Here is a 19,402-nt window from a genome sequence, read left to right as displayed (position 1 = left end):
GGAGGACGAGGAAGAGAAGGTAGAAGGCCCCAGCCCGAAGAGACCCCGCAGGCAGGCTCTTTTCTCTCTTTTGAGTTCCACACAGCAACTGAGATTCATGGGACCGAAGATCCTGGAGACGGTGTGGCCTTGGAAGAGGTAAGGCTTGAGGCTGGCAGTCTTCTGAGCCTATGTCACGAGGGCCCAGAGGAGTCTAAGGGAAGGGGCCGCACACATGTGCTGGCTGACCTAATGGCTCTGCAGTTGCATCAAATGGGACACACCCAGCACTACCAAAGGCATTGAGCTCTGTTGACGTAAACAAGAAGGTGGAGCCTTTTCCTAGGAGTTTTCTCAGGGTCTGCACGACGGACCTCAACTCTTAGAGGACGTACTGCCAGCAGCGCCTTCTCGGCAGAGCGAGCCAGGAGTGGTCTCCAGAGAGGACAGGGGCCCTGGCAGGACCAGACCTTTGAGGTCTGAGAGCCTTGGGCCTGAGCCGAGATCTCACCCGGACCACTGGACCTAGCCTTCTGTGACAAAGGGGAATATGAAAGAGAGTCACGTGGAAATGAGGTCCCCCGAGATATGGAAATGTTCCAGAACCTTCGTTGCGTGGTAGTTGATCTGGAGCCAAGCTCACTGTGGTGTGTGTGGCTCTGAGCATTAAGGCAACGCTGGAGGGTAACCCTGACCAGCAGAGCTTGGAGTGCTGCTTGTCTCTTCCTGTTCTACCTCATTTGTTTTATCCCTTCCAGGGAGAAGAAAGGACCCTCGGGAGAGTAGCAGACAGAAGGCCGTGGTCTGAAGGAGGATGAAGGGACCGGCACTCAGTCTAACATCATATGACGATAGAAGCGTCCTATGCAATAAAGGGCATTTTCCAAACCTTTCCTGGAGCTTTTATTTAATTACATTTTTCTATCTATGCATCTATCTGTCATCTACATCTGTATCTTTCAAGGTTTGTGAACAAGCTTTCACATAAGCACTAGAGACGTCCACCAGCATTTTCCAGAAGAGGCCTGCAAATTGCTGGGGACTCCTCACAAATAGGGAATGGCCACAACCCCTGCCACACAGACTATGCGCGTGGCCCTCCTGACGTACTCCCACTCTCTCTCTGAATTTCCCAACGTCTGAGATGAGGGTGCTGGCTGGAGGCAATGATCACGTGCAGGCTGAATCTTCTCCAGATTCTGATTCTCTTCCTGGGCCTATCGTCCTCAAGCACAGTCTCCATGTCCCTGGCCACACTGATCTCTCTCCTTCAGTCCTTCCCTCCCTCCCTCTCCTGCCTCCCAGTGCAGAGAATACTTTTTTGCATTTGAGACGACATTTAGTTTTTGTTCACAGAATTCTCACCTGTTCTACTGTGGCCTCCGTTGTGAACATTCCAAAGCTGAGAATTTTCTTTTTTTCTCCCTCATTTCTGCTGAGTCTTTACCTTCCTAATGCAGTGAACTCAGAGTGCCTAGCTGACTGGATGGGGAAAAAAATCCAGGGAGCAAAGAGAAATAATAAAAGAATATATCAGTTAATTTTTCATAGTGTTATCCAACTACATATTTTTAAAATTTTGGAATACTATTAGGAATCTTCTCTTTATAAAAAACTGAATTATTGGGCTTCCCTGGTGGAGCAGTGGTTAAGAATATGCCTGCGAATGCAGGGGACATGGGTTCGAGCCCTGGTCTGGGAAGATCCCACGTGCCACGGAGTAACTCAGCCCGCGCGCCACAACTACTGAGCCTGCGCTCTAGAGCCCGTGTGCCACATCTACCGAGCCCACGTGCCACAACTACGGAAGCCTGCGTGCCTAGAGCCCATGCTCCGCAACAAGAGAAGCCACTGCAATGAGAAGCCCGTGCACCACAGCCAAGAGTAGCCCCCGCTCACTGCAACTAGAGAACGCCCGCTAGCAGCAACAAAGACCCAATGCAGCCCAAAATAACTTAATTAATTTTAAAACATTGAATTAGTTTCAAGGGTACAATGTATAAAAGTACAATAAAAGCCCCCCTTCAGAACCCCCCAACCCCACTCTCAAGATGGAATAGATATGCTGTGATACAATTTATAGTCGTAGCACTACTACTCCTCCCACCACATCCGAAATCCTCTGAGCCAGGTGCAGCAGCTCCCTTTCACAATGCTAGGACCCGCCACAAGACAGATGATAATCCCTTTGGACATTTCAAGGAGCGGCACCAAGGCAACAGTACCTGGGAAATGCCACTGACAGCTCAGAATATCCACGGCATTTCTAGAGCCTCGGCACTGCTCTCGCTCTGGGAATGAAGGTCCAAAAAGCACATCGGAGAATGTTCATAGTTGTAAACAAGCTCCACCTTTGAAACACAATCTACATAGAACCACATATACAAGCCTGCACGATGGAGGAAGCCAAGGTCTCCTCCATGATTTCCCTTCTGACCACCTTATTGTCTCCTCAACCATAAAAGGTGAACTTGAAACTCAGGACCTTGCCTTGTCCCCAGAAACATCCAACCTTGGATCAGTCTTTCTAAGACCAGATCCTTGCTCTCTGAACTATTAGAGACTTGTCACATACACAGAAGTAGAACAGGATTGTTTCTATCTACCTGGGGACCTGGAGTCTTTCACATTGCTCCTGTTAAAACTCTCACAACAGCAAAACTTTACCTACAAAGGGTTCAAGCTATGACACTCCCAATTTCCACAAACCTCCTCAGCTCTTGTGAGTCACATGCAGCCAATTCCAGGAATTGGAAACATGGTTGTGAGGATGAAACTGACTTTGGGGCTCCCCTTGGATATGGTCTTCCAGACTTACCAAAAGGCCATTAAGAGGAAGGTTTACCCCACCTCAGGGAAACCCGAGGCAGTACTTGCAGTCAAGGGCTGGCCATGGCTTCTGAGCTACATCCAAAAAGAATTTCATACTGTACCTGGATCTGCTGAAGCCATTTCTGACTGTCCGAGAGCCAGCATGTACCGCTCCTCAACTGCCTCCATTGTGGATCATCAGTAGGGCTGTCAGATTTAGTAAATATAAGTACAGGATACCCAGTTCAACTTGAACTTCACATGAATAATAAGTCATTATTTTTAGTATAAGTAGATCCTATGAACTCTTTGGGGCATACTTATCTTAAAAATGTACTTGTTGTTTCTCTGACATTCAGATTTAACTAAACAGCCTATATTTTATCTGTCAACCCTACCCTTCAGAAATGATGGAGGCTCATAGAGATCCAGGAGACGCCTCAGCGCCTCCTCAGCTTTTATTTCTACGTCCTGGACAGTGAGCACGAACCTTCCAGTCCCAGTCATTGGCTAGAATGGAGGATATTCTCTGTTTTAGAGCTTTTTCTACTTGTCATTGTTATTATCTTCCTTATTTTAAAGAGATGTTTATTTTTTCCCAAACTTCATAGCTCATCCAAAAGTATTTCAAAGTTCATTAGACAAGGGAAAAACAACATGGTTCTGAAAAGTGAAGGAAACCGCCTGGTGTTTAGTAAAGAAGTAGTAGGGAGACTGAAAAAGCCAAACTTAATAAGCAAATCTCTCCAAGGGTATTTTCAGAGCTTGATACCCTCCCACACCCTGAAAATATTATTACATCAAAAACGTAGAACTGCTAACCAAATGTAAGGCTCCCATATGATTCTATCAAAGTGAGGATGCTTCTTTACGAAGCAGTGAGCACACTTGCTGCCCCAGGGCCCTTGGCAGTTGCAACGTAGGGCTCTTCCCTCTGGGATGGAAACAGCAAGTTTTCCTGTGGTCTACACGCTGGCCCCCAAAATACTACACTCCCAATACTTGTCAACTTTAAGTATTTTTCTACATATCTCCATTTTTCTGTTACTATTTGGACTACATCCTAGACTTGACACTACATAAATTGCATTCAAGAAGCTATTTTTAAAAGTTGGTAGGAAACCTTAAATCTATAGCTTGCAGTCCCTGGCTTACTTTCATCCAGGTGCATAAGTGTTTTCAAAAGTAGTCAGGTTAGTTACCCCATATCACAGCCCCACGCTTGTGTCACAGATATAAAAATGGAACATGATATTTAAGGTTTTAGTTGCCAAATCATCAAGCCTCCCAGACAGAGGCAATAGGGCAAAATGATTACAGAGGCATGGATTTTGATTTGCTCCAGTGTCTTGGGCAAGTCACTTGGCCTCTGTATTTATTTGTACTTATCTGCACTTATCTGTCACTTGGGGGTCATAATTGTACCTGGTCCATGGGTACGTTGTACAAATGATCTGTAAAGTAGTTACAAGAAACCGACACAGAGTAAGCACTCCACAGACATTGGCTATTAGCTATTGGAAATATTTCTCCATGAAACAGATGACTTTATCAGTGGATGACTCGGTGGGAGACAGTGAATCACAGAATCACAGCATGTTGAAAGTGACCTAGTTCACACTCTTATGTGAAAAAAAGAAAAGTGTGCCTGGGTAGAGAATGTCTGAAAGTTTACCTAACAAATAGTTTATCATGTTAACTTGGAGAATTAGAATAAAACAGGAAAGCAGGAAAGAAAAACTTGAGTGTAATTCAATTTCTACATCATTTGTGTTTCTACACTGAGACTCTGAATACACTGGAAGCGCAATGTTTTTTAATGTGGCGGGATAAAGGTTTTCACGTTTTCCTGATCCATCCGTATTATTATCTCAGAATTGCTGGCAGTTCTTGCCATCTTTGGATCTACACCCATCTGAGTCAGGGGGCCATTCTGGACGGAGGAGATAATAGAGCAGAAGTGAAGTGAGAGGAAAGGAGAGACAAGATTTTCTCTTTTCTCTTCCAAGAGGAAAGGTCTTTGGAATGGGAACAACTCACAACCAAACTTTGGGGAAAGGATGTGATGGAAAATGAGATAAACATCCTACCCCTGTGATGAGAAGGATTCCCTGGGCTGGATGGAGGGAGGTCACAGGTGGCTGGACAAGGAAACCAACTAGGGAGAAACACACACAAGTGCAGAGCAAACACCCTGAGGCCACTCAGCCTGACTCCATGCAAACATGTGTCCAGCAGCCAGCCCTTCACCTGTGGCTCCCCAGCAAGACAGGTACCTCGGGGGTGCCAACTCATTCTGAGTCCATTATGCCTGGCCATTCATAAACCGCTGTCTAACGTGTGAGGAATAAACTCTCAATGTTTATGAGGAAATTCGGGAAGGAGATTGAAAGGTTACTTAAACGGAAAAAAAAGAAGTTCAGCAAGGCAGGATGGTAGAGAGACAAGAAAAAGACCTTAAAAGATAGAAAGGATTTGCCAAAGAAGAGAAAGAAAAAGAAATGATTCCGAATGGCTTAACCTGCAGCTAGGAAGTTAAGGAAGATTATTGATGGGTGAAGACTATGGAATAAAGTGAATAAAAGTTTTCAGAAGTTGCTGAGACTATGGTAAGAAGCATGATTATCCAATTATGAATTGGCTGCAATGGCATTCTAGGGGGACACTAGGAAGGGGAAGCAAATGTTCCTGAGATGACAGTGGCAGGTGGAAAGTTGTTTCAGGGGAAGATCAGTCTTGCAGAGGGTGTGTCAGAGGAGGGCAAGTGTGAGCAAGCAAGGAAATACTAAGCGTATACGGTTCCTTCACTGAGTGCACCCAGCCCCGTGGTCAGCCTTGAGAACAAGCAGGACTTCAGGTACTGGAGCTACATTTCAGTCATCAAGACTTGAGAAGACACCCTTAACTCAGGTCTTCTCTTCAAACTCCATCTTTCCTTCTTGACCTTCATTTGGCCTCTTCCCTTACCCTCAAGCTGTGGACTGAGGCCACAGAGCAAGATGGGTCACTAGTGTCCTCCATCCCCTGGCGACTGTGGTTCACATCAGTGGAGTACCAAAGGCAATAGCCAAGTAACAGACACAAGAGTGTATGAAGAAGAAGAGATTCTGATAAGGCTTTCTGTGACAGTGTGGGCCAAGTCGGCTCTATATGGCTGGTATCACCTGAATTATGAGCAGCCTTAGGGGAGAAGTTCTCAGAAGGCAGAGCCTGGCTCTCTAGAGGCTCTGCGTGCTCACAGCCCACTCCAAGACCTCAGTTACACCTTCGGCCCCCAATATCTCTCCCTCTGCCTGCTCAGAGTTTTTGAAGGCTTCTTTCCTCCACATTTCTCTTGAGCGGTGGAGGAGGAAGATGAGCTTCAGGCCAGCTCAGACTCCCCTGGGATCCCAGCAGGATGCCTATCATTAACCTCCCACCTTCTAGGAAGCTCCTAAGGTCTTCACATTTGGGGCAGTTTTCATTTCAGCTGTGCTTCAAATTGCTGGCTGGAGACGGCCTGTTGGAAGGTGGCTAAAAGCAAGTAGCAATCCTTCGGGCAGCCTGGCCCTTCTCGACTGTCAGACATCTTCAGGGATATTCTAGGAAATGTTGTTTGTTCTAGAGAAGGGAGGGAAACAATCCAATTGTCCAATAATGCTTGAATGGAAAATAAATGATGCTATATGCATGTGATGAAATAATATCAAGCAGTCAAAAATCAAAGACCTAGGGCTTCCCTGGTGGCGCAGTGGTTGGGAGTCCGCCTGCCGATGTAGGGGATGCGGGTTTGTGCCCCGGTCCAGGAGGATCCCGCGTGCCATGGAGCGGTTGGGCCCGTGGGCCATGGCTGCTGAGTCTGCGCGTCCAGAGCCTGTGCTCTGCAACGGGAGAGGCCACAGCAGTGAGAGGCCCACGTACCACAAAAAAAAAAAAAAAAAAAAAAAAAAAAAATCAAAGACCTAGATCTATATGGATTCACGTGGATAAATCTTGAAAACATAATATTGATTGAAAGAAAATAAGATCAGGAATGTTAGATTGTGATAACAGGTATGTAAGTATTTAAATATTTAAATCAATTCAACATATTGCTTCTATATATATAGATGCAAGAAAATAAACTTTATCCAAAGAACACATTATTTACATTTCATATGCTCATTTATCTAGGAGACCCAAAAGAACCCACAGATAAACTAGCAGGAACTAATAAGACGGTTCAACAAGGCACACACATACAAGATCAATAAATTTTAAAAGTCAATCAGGCTCCTCTACACTGGCGATAACAAATTAGAAACTGTAAAAGAAAATAAGAAAAAAAGAAGATCTAAAAATTGTCACAAGAGCCATATAAATTATTTAGAGCTAAGCATACGTAGAAGGCAATATAACTAACAAACTGAGTACGAACAGTTAAACTCCACCCAACCCAAGGTTAGGAAAAGACTGTTGTTACTTTATGAGAACAGACCCTCTTCTTAAGTAGCAGATCAGTAAGTGAGAGTGAATCAAAGAAACACGGCATTTGAAAAGTCAGCTAGTCCAAGCCTCTTGATCGCACATACAGAAGCTGAAGCCCAGATAGGTTGAGTTACTTGGTAAAGGGCCCAACGTCCTGACTCAAGGACTAGCATTTTTCACTCATTCGTAAGACACAATCAAATGCAGTACCTTGGAAAGAGATGGGAAAAAAATGAAGAAATCAATTATATAGTTCCTCATCTTTAAGTACAGAAATAGCTGTGACAAAATTACACGTATTGAGGGAAAATTGAAGTGCAGAGTTTAAAATGTCAATAATCCACAGGGAAACTGGAGACCACTGAAAATATTCATATTAAATCTCTCTAGAAAAGACATTAAAAGATCTCCACTCAAAATGTGAATTTTATAATAGACATGGTATGATACAATTTATAATAGATATGGTATGAACCTTTCCCTTTCACGGGATAGGTTCAGCTGGGAGAAAGGAAATGTTCTTGAAAATGGGGCCTGTGCTATTGCAGACACTGTGCTCAACCTAGGTCCACGGAATGCTCTGATGTCATCACTGAGGTCACAGAATTCCACTGTGTGCCTGGCAACCTTGCAAACATAACAGCCCTGGTGAGCACTAGGCAGTACTGCTGGTTCACTAAGTGGTACAAGTTTTTCAGCCATTTAGGAGACTTGACTGTTTTTATTTGTATTGAATCATTTCAACGCATTGCCCAAGAGCCAACAAGGGCCAACCTGTAGGGAAGAGGAGGAGTTGGACATCTCTTGAGGCATCTTCTAAGGGAGACTTCCAGTTGGTACCATGAAACGGCGACAAAAGAGGAAACATCTGGAAAATGAAGAGTCCCAGGAAACTGCTGAGAACGGAGGATGTATGTGGGGGGCATCATGCTGGGGCACATGGGTTTCTGCCAAACTGAACAATCTCTAGGAAGCGGGGGACTGAGAACGTGTCACCTGTGAAGCAGGGAGCGAGAGACCTTGTCTCACTGATGCTGCTGTATCCATCCGGAGGGTCCCTGTGTTGTGAGACGGCACAGAATGGCCAGAAGCCCCCTGAGAGATGGGAGGTCAGCTCCGCTGGTCTGAGGACTCTCTCCTGGGGCAGCCGGGCCTGGAGCTTTGACGGACTCACAGCAGGGTGCATCCTGCTTGCACAGACCTAGAGGTGCAGCCTTTCTCAGTCCCCGATTTCTCTCTTATTCTCTTGGATCGTTCCCTGGGGTCATGAGGTGGGGGATGTGAAGGATGCAAGGATGCTGAGAGAGACCCATGAGTTGCTTGGCCTCTTTTACCAAAGTGGAAAGAGAAGCCCCATGAGTTGAAGGCCCTGTTGAAAAATATCTTGACAAGTGGAATGCACTTCGAAAGAAGATTGTTTGTCTAGGGATGGTGTCATATTGAAAGCAAGGTTTTATTCCTTCAACAGGAAGAATTTGGCAAAGGAGATCAAGGGAAGGGAAGGGTTTTCCAGAGACTGAGACCGCGTGGGCGGCGGTGAGAAATGGCCTCAGGGTCCTGCGGGGAGCTCTGAGAGCCACGGGCCACGGGGTGCATGCGTGCATTAAATGTAGGCGAGTAGCTTGCCCTGGGAGAGGGGTGGTCACCCCAGAGCTCCAGCTAGAGGCCTCTGCCCCAGATTAGAGCCCAGTAGCTCCTACCAGGCCCAGGGCCCTGGAGACTGTAGGATTGGCCCTGGGAATGGAGCTCTAGACAGCAGGCAGATTTCCAGGCAGTGGCTGGGACAGGCTGGGGAAGGCAATGACTGCCCCTGACCATTCAGAATATTTTGCTCTATGTTCCTGTGTGTGTGTGTGTGTGTGTGTGTGTGAATGTGTGTGAGTGTGTGTGTGTGTGTGTGTGTGTGTGTGGTAGTGCAGAGAAGTGCGGGATGAATGGGGGTAGAGTGCTTACCAGATATAAAGTCTGCGTGGTAAAGTTCTTGTCACCCTGCCTGGACCTGGCTGACACTCGGTGTACGTAAGAGTGTATACAGAATTCTTGTTAGGGGTGTTTTATGAGACAGTAACTCATACACCCATGTACACTCTGATACAGCAAAAATATCACACACCCCACATATACCTTCCTTAGTAAACCACACACAGCACATGGAGGTATATACACGGATCCCTCCTGTTCTACGTTCTCATACAACCCACCTGTATCACAATCCTCTCCTCCAACACCAAACGCTGGAGATGAGATATGTATATAGACACACACACTATATATATAGGACACACACACACACACACACTATATATATATATGTATCTCCTCAACTCTCGCACAAACACAGCTAACTTCAGCCATCGCTAAATACCTCTGTAAGAACCAGTCACGTGTCATACACACCACACTTGTAACACATTCTTGAGTAATGGCAGACCCGCTTTGTAGAAACCACAGTAAACCACAGTCTCACTAACCCATGTCAGGGTTGCCAGAGAAAATATGGGCTATCCAGTTCAATTTGAATTCCAGATCAACAACAAGTAACTTTTCAGTATCAGTATGTCCCAAATATTGTATGGGCCATACTTACCCTAAAACTAAGTAAGACCAAATACTGCATGGGAATACTTACACTAAAAAATTATTCTGGGTTTATCTGAAACTGAAATTTAACTGGGTGTCCTGTATTTTTCTTCGCTTAGTCTGGCAACCCTTATATACTTACCACCAGCTCAGGTATTATATATTTATTGTATTTTTGTTTAGTCTGTGTCTTCCCCTACTAGAATGTGCAGCATTACCAGAGACTAGAACAATGGAAGAGTGCCAGATACATAGGAGTAGCTGCTTACTGAATCTTGGTGAATGAACACACACCATAAGTACAAGCCACACCATGTAATGAGGAAAAGTTACATGTCCCAGAATTCCTGACTTGTGAACAGAAACCATGCACACAAAGGCCACAGACACAGATAAGACACATCTGCACCGTGCTCCCCATGCCAACCCCACATTTACCACAGACTTAACTGATACACATCACTCACTCTTCCCACATACTCACAGTCACCACCGAGGCCTACATTACCGACAAGACAGTGACAGAGTAAGTACTGATGTGAATTAAATACTGGAGTATCCACTGGGAACCACACTCTCAACTGTGTGTATTCACTGCACCTGACACGTGCCAGACACTCGGTAAATACTTCTGGACAGAGGACTGATGAACCCACCCTGAGCCTTTCTTTCCTCCCTCAGGAATCTCGAAGTCACAAGAGGATCCCCCTCACCTTGGATCCAGTGTGGTGGCCCAAGGCTGCAGCACAGGGCCAGGGGATGTCTCCTCTGCCTCTACATTCTTCTCCTGTGCTTCTTCTCCGCGCAAGCTCATCTACGCTGTTGAGGGCGCGGGGCTCCTCAGGTGAGGGGGTGCTTGGCTGTGAGGCAGGAGGCACACAGATCCCAGGGAGGCTGAGAGGAAACCCAGGGTCATCAGAGGTGATGAGGGCTCTGTGGAGGAGCTTGGGCAGGATGGCTGAGCTGTTCCGAGGGCGTGGATGCCAGCTGAGTCTGGGTGTGTGTGTGTGAATACTGCTACTACCATGGTGGGGAAGTCAAGGAGCAGGGGCCGGAAAGGTCTGGGCTTGAGGTGGAGGGAAGAGGGACCAGATTAAGCATCTTCAGAGGAAAATGTAGGCTTTGTCTTTGCCTTTGCTTCCAGAGAAGGATAGAGTTCTGCATCATACACCTCCAGCCTGAGAGCAGGACCATCCAGCTCAGGTCCACACAGCTCACACATACATCCGGCCTCCAGGCACAGCCCTTCTCAGTGCACACAGAAACCCCAAGCACCACAGCCCCATTCCACAAGGAATGCACCACCGATATTCCCAAACTCACACTCCTCGTCGTACACGCATCCAGCCGCATCCCTCACATACCACAGCCCTCACCACCATACTCCACTCCCCTGTATACAGACACCGCTCCAGTATCCCCCCCACGCACATGAAAAGCCCACAGATGACACCAGATACACCGCTCCGTCCTACGGCCAACAGACACCAAGCTCACGACATAGCTACGTCATGCAAATGTCCCTCTCTCGTCTACCACACCTGCTCCCTCAGCTTCCGGCAGGGCCCATGCATGTTATTATGTTTTTAATTCCTTTTTCAGGAATCCGGAGATCACATCGAGACACTGCCCAGCCGACAGTACCCCTAGCCGAGGTTCAGGAAAAAGGGGAGACCGCTCCCCCATCACACTGTGTCTCCTCCTCACCCTCTTCACCCTGTAAGAACTATCTGCACCCAGACAAAGAGGAAAGGGGCATGAAAATATACTACATGCAGGTACAAGTGAACAAGGGTGTCGCTGTCTCCTGGAAGACAAAGAAACCCTTGGAGTTGCCTGAAAAGCAGCTGAGGATAGAAGAAGTGACCCTTCCTGAGGATGTGTGCACAGTAGCCACTGAGCCCTCTTCCGATGTGTCCACCGAAAGCCTCCTGTCTGACAGTGAGCCCACTGGGGAGGAGAAAGAGTATGAGGAAAGGGCAGAGCCAGGCAGCCCATCAGGGCCACCTGCCGTCGAGGAGAGACCCAGCGCCAAGACAGCGGACTGGATGGTGACCATGGAGACCGGCTTCAGGTGCATGGCCTGCTGCCGGGTCTTCCCTGCCTTGGAGATCCTCCAGCAGCACGTGAAGTTCGGCGTCCTGGAGGGCTTCAGCTGCCGTGTCTTTCATCTCAACATGGCCCAGTGGATGGGCAATGTGGAATTCGAGAGCACCCCTGAGGAGGAGGGCAGTGTGGAACCCGAGACCACCTCTGAGGATGAGGAGGACAAGGAGGACGAGGAAGAGAAGGTAGAAGGCCCCAGCCCGAAGAGACCCCGCAGGCAGGCTCTTTTCTCTCTTTTGAGTTCCACACAGCAACTGAGATTCATGGGACAGAAGGCCCTGGAGACGGTGTGGCCTTGGAAGAGGTAAGGCTTGAGGCTGGCAGTCTTCTGAGCCTATGTCACGAGGGCCCAGAGGAGTCTAAGGGAAGGGGCCGCACACATGTGCTGGTTGACCTAATGGCTCTGCAGTTGCATCAAATGGGACACACCCAGCACTAACAAAGACATTGAGCTCTGTTGACGTAAACAAGAAGGTGGAGCCTTTTCCTAGGAGTTTTCTCAGGGTCTGCACGACGGACCTCAACTCTTAGAGGACGTACTGCCAGCAGCGCCTTCTCGGCAGAGAGAGCCAGGAGTGGTCTCCAGAGAGGACAGGGGCCTTGGCAGGACCAGACCTTTGAGGTCTGAGAGCCTTGGGCCTGAGCCGAGATCTCACCCGGACCACTGGACCTAGCCTTCTGTGACAAAGGGGAATATGAAAGAGAGTCACGTGGAAATGAGGTCCCCCGAGATATGGAAATGTTCCAGAACCTTCGTTGCCTGGTAGTTGATCTGGAGCCAAGCTCACTGTGGTGTGTGTGGCTCTGAGCATGAAGGCAACGCTTGAGGGGTAACCCTGACCAGCAGAGCTTGGAGTGCTTCTTGTCTCTTCCTGTTCTACCTCATTTGTTTTATCCCTTCCAGGGAGAAGAAAGGACCCTCGGGAGAGTAGCAGACAGAAGGCCGTGGTCTGAAGGAGGATGAAGGGACCGGCACTCAGTCTAACATCATATGACAATAGAAGCGTCCTATGCAATAAAGGGCATTTTCTAAACCTTTCATGGATGTTTTAGTTAATTACATTTTTCTATCTATGCATCTGTCTATCAGTCATCTACATCTGTATCTTTCAAGGTTTGTGAACAAGCTTTCACATAAGCGCTTGAGACGTCCGCCAGCATTTTCCAGAAGGAGGCCTGGGAATTGCTGGGGACTTCTCACAAATAGGGAATGGCAACAACCCCCGCCACACAGACTATGCGCGTGGCCCTCCTGACTTACTCCCACTGTCTCTCTGAATTTCCCGAGGTCTGAGATGAGGGTGCTGGCTGGAGGCAATGATCACGTGCAGGCTGAATCTTCTCCAGATTCTGATTCTCTTCCTGGGCCTATCGTCCTCAAGCACAGTGTCCATGTCCCTGGCCACACTGATCTCTCTCCTTCAGTCCTTCCCTCCCTCCCTCTCCTGCCTCCCAGTGCAGAGAATACTTTTTTACATTTGAGACGAGATTTATTTTTTGTTCACAGAATTCTCACTTGTTCTACTGTGGCCTCTGTTGTGAACATTCCAAAGCTGAGAATTTTCTTTTTTTCTCCCTCATTTCTGCTGAGTCTTTACCTTCCTAATGCAGTGAACTCACAGTGCCTAGCTGACTGGATGGGGAAAAAAATCCAGGGAGCAAAGAGAAATAATAAAAAAATATATCAGTTAATTTTTCATAGTGTTATCCAACTACATATTTTTAAAATTTTGGAATACTATTAGGAATCTTCTCTTTATAAAAAACTGAATTATTGGGCTTCCCTCGTGGCCTGCGAATGCAGGGGACATGGGTTTGAGCCCTGGTCTGGGAAGATCCCACGTGCCACGGAGTAACTCAGCCCGCGCGCCACAACTACTGAGCCTGCGCTCTAGAGCCCGTGTGTCACAACTACTGAGCCCACGTGCCACAACTACGGAAGCCTGCGTGCCTAGAGCCCGTGCTCTGCAACAAGAGAAGCCACTGCAATGAGAAGCCTGTGCACCACAGCCAAGAGTAGCCCCCGCTCACTGTAACTAGAGAACGCCCGCTAGCAGCAACAAAGACCCAATGCAGCCCAAAATAAATAAATTAATTTTTAAAAATTGAATTATTTTCGAGGGGACAATGTATAAAAGTACAATAAAAGTCCCCCTTCATAACCCCCCAACCCCACTCTCAAGATGTAATAGATATGGTGTGATACAATTTATAGTCGTAGTACTACTACTCCTCCCACCACATCCGAAATCCTCTGAGCCCAGTGCAGCAGCTTCCTTTCACAATGCTAGGACCGGCCACAAAACAGATGATAATCCCTTTGGACATGTCAAGGAGCAGCACCAAGGGAACAGTACCTGGGAAATGCCACTGACAGCTCAGAATATCCATGGCATTTCTAGAGCCTCGGCACTGCTCTAGCTCTGGGTATGAAGGTCCAAAAAGCACGTCAGAGAATGTTCATACTTGTAAACAAGCTCCACCTTTGAAACACAATCTACATAGAACCACATATACAAGCCTGCACAATGGATGAAGCCAACGTCTCCTCCATGATTGACCTTCCGACAACCTTATTGTCTCCTCAACCATAAAAGGTCAACTTCAGACTCACAACCTTGCCTTGTCACCAGAAACATCCAAGCTTGGATCAGTCTTTCTAAGACCAGATACTTGCTCTCTGAACAATTAGAGACTTGTCACATACACAGAAGTAGAACAGGATTGTTTTTATCTACCTGCGGACCTAGAGTCTTTCACATTGCTCCTGTTAAAACTCTCACAACAGCAAAACTTTACCTACAAAGGGTTCAAGCTATGACACTCCCAATTTTCACAAACCTCCTCATCTCTTGTGAGTCACATGCAGCCAATTCCAGGAATTGGAAACATGGTTGTGAGGATGAAACTGACTTTGGGGCTCCCCTTGGATATGGTCTTCCAGACTTACCAAAAGGCCATTAAGAGGACGGTTTACCCCACCTCAGGGAAACCCGAGGCAGTACTTGCAGTCAAGGGCTGGCCATGGCTTCTGAGCTACATCCAAAAAGAATTTCATACTGTACCTGGATCTGCTGATGCCATTTCTGACTGTCCGAGAGCCAGCATGTACCGCTCCTCAACTGCCTCCATTGTGGATCATCAGTAGGGCTGTCACCTTTACTAAATAAAAATACAGGATACCCAGTTAAACTTGAACTTCACATGAATAATAAGTCATCACTTTTAGTATAAGTAGATCCTATGTACTATTTGGGGCATACTTATCTTAAAAATGTACTCGTTGTTTTTCTGACATTCATATTTAACTGAACAGCCTATATTTTATCTGTCAACCCTACTCAGCAGAAATGATGGAGGCTTATAGAGATCCAAGAGGTGCCTCAGAGCATCCTCAGCTTTTATTTCTATGTCCTGGACAGTGAGCCCGAGCTTCCCACTCCCATTAATTGGCTATAATGGAGTATAGTCTCCATTTTAGAGCTTTTGCTACTTGTCATTGTTATTATCTTCCTCTCACAGCAGTGAGAGGCCCGCATATTGCAAAACAAACAAACAAACAAACAAAAAGGAATAAGCTTGAATAATTCCTCCAAATCTCAGTGCTTTAAAACAACAAAGGTTCATTTCCCGCTCGTTGTACATGCCCATCATGGGCTGCCTGGGAGTTCTGCTCTTCGTTTTCCTTATTCCTGCCCCCAGCTTGACAAAGCCACCTCTCTCAGTCATCTTTGTAGAGAGAAAGAATTCTGGAGCCTCACACTGGCAGTGTGAGTTCTCGCCCAAAAGTAACACACATCACTTCCACCCAAAATTGTTGACCACAATCTTATTTTTAGGGAAACCACTGCCCAAAACTGCCTGCCCTGACCAAGCCCGATAGTAACCACTTTCACGAGTTATCTTAAAACAGGAGGTCCTGGTAAGGAACGCGGAACTAACCAACTACCACCAACCGGAAGAATTAGGGAAAGGTCAAAAGGAGAGAGGAGACTCCTGTCCATATGTCCTACCAACCTCCCAGAATCCTTCTCTCTGGAACCTATCTTAGCTGAGCAATGTGTGCACCACCAGAAAGGATCCTGAGTCAGAATGACTGGCCGGAGACAACCCAGAAACTAACCCCATCACCATAAAACCTGAGACTGCGAGCCACATGGCAGAGCAGTTCTCCTGGGTTCCCTTCCCCTCCTGCTCTGCACCTGGACACCCCTTCCCAATAAAGTCTGTTGCTTTGTCAGCACGTGTGTCTCCTCAGAAAATTCTTTTCTGAGTGGTAGACAAGAGCCCACTCTTGGGCCCTGGAAGAGGTCCCTCTTCCTGCAACATTATCATGTGTCTCTCCATTTTCTAAACTCCTTAGGCAAAAGTAATTGTGAACACTACTACTGAATAGTACAGAAACCATACAGAAAAATTCTAATCCCTCCCTGTTAAATAGGAGACTTGACAAAACCACCAAGCTATGCATTCACAAAACTGGGTCTAGAACTCACATCTCTTAGGTCATGATTCAGAACCTTTTCCCACTATGCTATATGTTAGGATTTTTACACCAAGACAATGTAGTTGGGTTAATAATGCCTTTCATTTTTTGTTTTTGTTTTTTTTTTCATAAATTGATTCAGGAGGGAGGCTTTGGAAGCCCCTAAAACACTTGCCTTAAACTGAAAAGCAACTGGAAAATAATCCCACTGCCTTTTGAAATGTTTGACCTAGTAAAGATTAGATGTCTGGGAGGCTTTTATGTTCTGAATATAAGGAATAAAAAGGAAACAATCTTCCTAAGACTTTAGGAAACAGGCGGAAAAACTCTTGACTCCCACTTTGCTATTTTGATTAGCTCGTTGACACTTCAGTTCTTTGACTAATAGCAGTGGCAACAGCTGGAGTTTAGCCAAGATATAAGTATATATAATAGGGTGGCGGCCCCTGCAGAACCACATACCACTGTAAATGCTTTAGCTCAATCCTATTTGCTCATAGGTCTGTGCAAAGTAACAAATGGTTCTGAAACATTTATTCCAAATAGCTTTCTTATTATTACTTTAAAGATAACTTGGCTGCCAAATACTTGCTCCCTGGTGAAAAAGAATGCATATATGGGAGGAGGATTTATGTATCAAGATATGCTGCTTATTTCCCTCCTGCTGATACAATGCACATCTAATGAATTAGAGATAATCTTCCTCTCTTCCCCAAATTGTAGATAAATGAGTATGTCGTTTCTCCCTCCCTTCAATTCATCCTGGTCATAGTTATTTTCTTTAAGAATATTATTCCCCTGCTTAAATCTTAAATGGCTTCCCAATGCGAGAAGAATAAAACCGAAAATAGTCAACCGAACGTTCAAAGCCCCGTAGGGTTGAAGACCCTGCCGAGTTTTCCAGACTAAGCGTAACACTCACCTTCCCGCCTCCACTCAACTAGGCCAGACTTCCCTCCCTCCATCAGAGGACAGGCGCTTGCTCAACTCATTTCTTTCAAGAGTATAATTTTTCAAAGTACAAATTGTTTTTAAGTTCAATTAAAACCCCACTTTCTACAGGAAGCCCTTCCAGATATCCCAGTGAGAATGGACCACACATTTTCCCAGCATGTTAGTTGTACCTCTGTGATAACTCTTTTCACATCCTTCAATCGGGCAGACTCTTAATGAATGTGTCTGATTTCCCCCACAACATAGAGTAGGAGCCCTTGGAAAGTAACAGGCCATGATTCCTTATCTCTGGATTTTCCACATCTCCTTGCACTGAGTATGATCCCTAGCAGGACCCTGTGGGCTCCTGGGCACAAAGCCTGTATCGGTGTCCCCCATTTCTTGATTACAGGAAATAGGCTTCATTCAGCCTCCATGACCTTCCCTGAGTTCCAAGGAGCAGGCTCAAACAGTTGCTAATTAGAGAAGGGAGGGGATGCGAGACAAGGGAGGAATAGTCAAAAGAAACACTAGTGCAGCCTTGGGGCAGGGTCTTGGTTCCCCCTTAAGGGATACACATAACAATATCTTTGAGCTGTTTTGCAGATACTGAAACCCCCACTAGGTGGGAGAAGTTAATGGTGTGCTACCCACAAACACGCAGACCCCAGAACCAGTTGGAACCGTAAGGTTGATGATGCTGACACCCACTTACCTCACCACCAACCAATCAGAGAAATGTCCATGAGCTGATCATGCTCTCCTCTTTGAACGATTACTATAAAACTCCTCACTACCCTCTCCAGGTCAGGGACACAGAGTTTTGAGGGCAATCGCCTGCTCTAGCCCCCTTTGCCTGGCAAAGCAATAAAGCTATTCTTTTCTACTTCACCCACAACTCTTGTCTTGAGATTTAATTCAGTGTCAGGGTACGGAGGCCGGATTCGGCTTCAAGTATGAGCTCCCCTACTTGCTCCTCCATCCCGCAAAAAAAAAAAAACAAAAGCTTAAATAAATTACCAAAGTACTGGATCTTCTTCCTCCCTAGGCAAAACAATGTCCTGACCAGTGGCCTCTCTTCCTTTTCCCCATACCAGCACAGGAATGCCATCTCTGCATTTATGCTTGCCTGTCACCATGTTCATGTAACTGAACAAAAGTGACAGCCCTCGGGCTTCCCTGGTGGCGCAGTGGTTGGGAGTCCGCCTGCCGATGCAGGGGACACGGGTTCGTGCCCCGGTCCGGGAGCATCCCGCATGCCGCGGAGCCGCTGGGCCCGTGAGCCATGGCCGCTGGGCCTGCACGTCCGGAGCCTGTGCTCCGCAACGGGAGAGGCCACAACAGTGAGAGGCCCGCGTACCGCAAAAAACAAAAAAAGTGACAGCCCTGTTCATCCCATGTCCTGTGTAATCCACCCAACTCCCTTCGTCTCCATCTAAAACTATTTTTTACACTGCCTAAAATTTAACCATAGAGAATCAGGACTTTGAATGTTTACCCTTCAAAGATTTTTATTAAAATACAAGTAACCTCATGAGAAGTGGTGCCTTAACTTAAACCATCATCAGCCACTGTTTTAGCAAGGACTAGGGGAAAACAGGCTGAGAATTGGGCCATTTTTTAATGGCATTGGAAATGTAGAGACAGGAAGAAGAAGAAATGGTATCTGATCAGGAGGTAGATGTTGGGGAGGTGGTGAAAAAGTACCAAAAATAAATATTCCACTTCCTCATAAATTTGCAACAGACAAAATCTTCCTGAGCTGGTGCCCCTGTGTGAAGCAATGTATTAAGGACATAAGACATAGAGATCCACTGCAAATTAATCATGTTAATAAACTGAGCTGAGACTCAGAGAGTTCAAATAACTAGGGTTGAGAAGAATATTCGAAGTTTATTTTTAAAGGAGCCCAGAGATTGAGGTAAAACCCACAGCTGTAAAGAACACCTTTGCATCAAGGACTTAGCTTCGATGTATGAATTGTAAGTAAGGGAAGCAGCCTTAGAAAGCAGAATCAGATGATTACTGGTGCCTAGGAAAACCTCTGGCCTAAAGAAGTTA

The 19,402-nt window shown here is 46.4% G+C and overlaps 1 protein-coding gene across 7 annotated transcripts in view; it reads right to left on the bottom strand.

Moving 5' to 3' along the window:
* Positions 1–578: 578 nt before the first annotated feature.
* The window catches only part of LOC308627892 (zinc finger protein 227-like), a 140,491-nt gene continuing 121,667 nt past the window's right edge, over positions 579–19,402 (bottom strand). For 2 of the 7 annotated variants that reach the window (XM_081254375.1, XM_081254373.1), the window contains exons 6-7: positions 14,988–15,084; positions 12,591–13,555 (exon numbers count right to left, since the gene is read on the bottom strand). In XM_081254375.1, the coding sequence (XP_081110501.1) occupies positions 13,517–13,555; positions 14,988–15,084 (136 nt within the window). In that variant the 3' untranslated portion in view covers positions 12,591–13,516. Of the gene's footprint in view, positions 1,462–12,590; positions 13,556–14,987; positions 15,085–19,402 lie in introns of those variants that run through there. The other 5 variants (XM_081254370.1, XM_081254376.1, XM_081254374.1 and 2 more) reach the window with 4 other exon arrangements.

This window comes from Mesoplodon bidens (genome assembly GCF_964165515.1).
Source record: "Mesoplodon bidens genome assembly, chromosome: 14".
NCBI lineage: Eukaryota > Metazoa > Chordata > Mammalia > Artiodactyla > Ziphiidae > Mesoplodon > Mesoplodon bidens.
The sequence above is the reverse complement of the archived record's forward strand: the minus strand, read 5'-3'. Positions and strand labels throughout refer to the sequence as shown.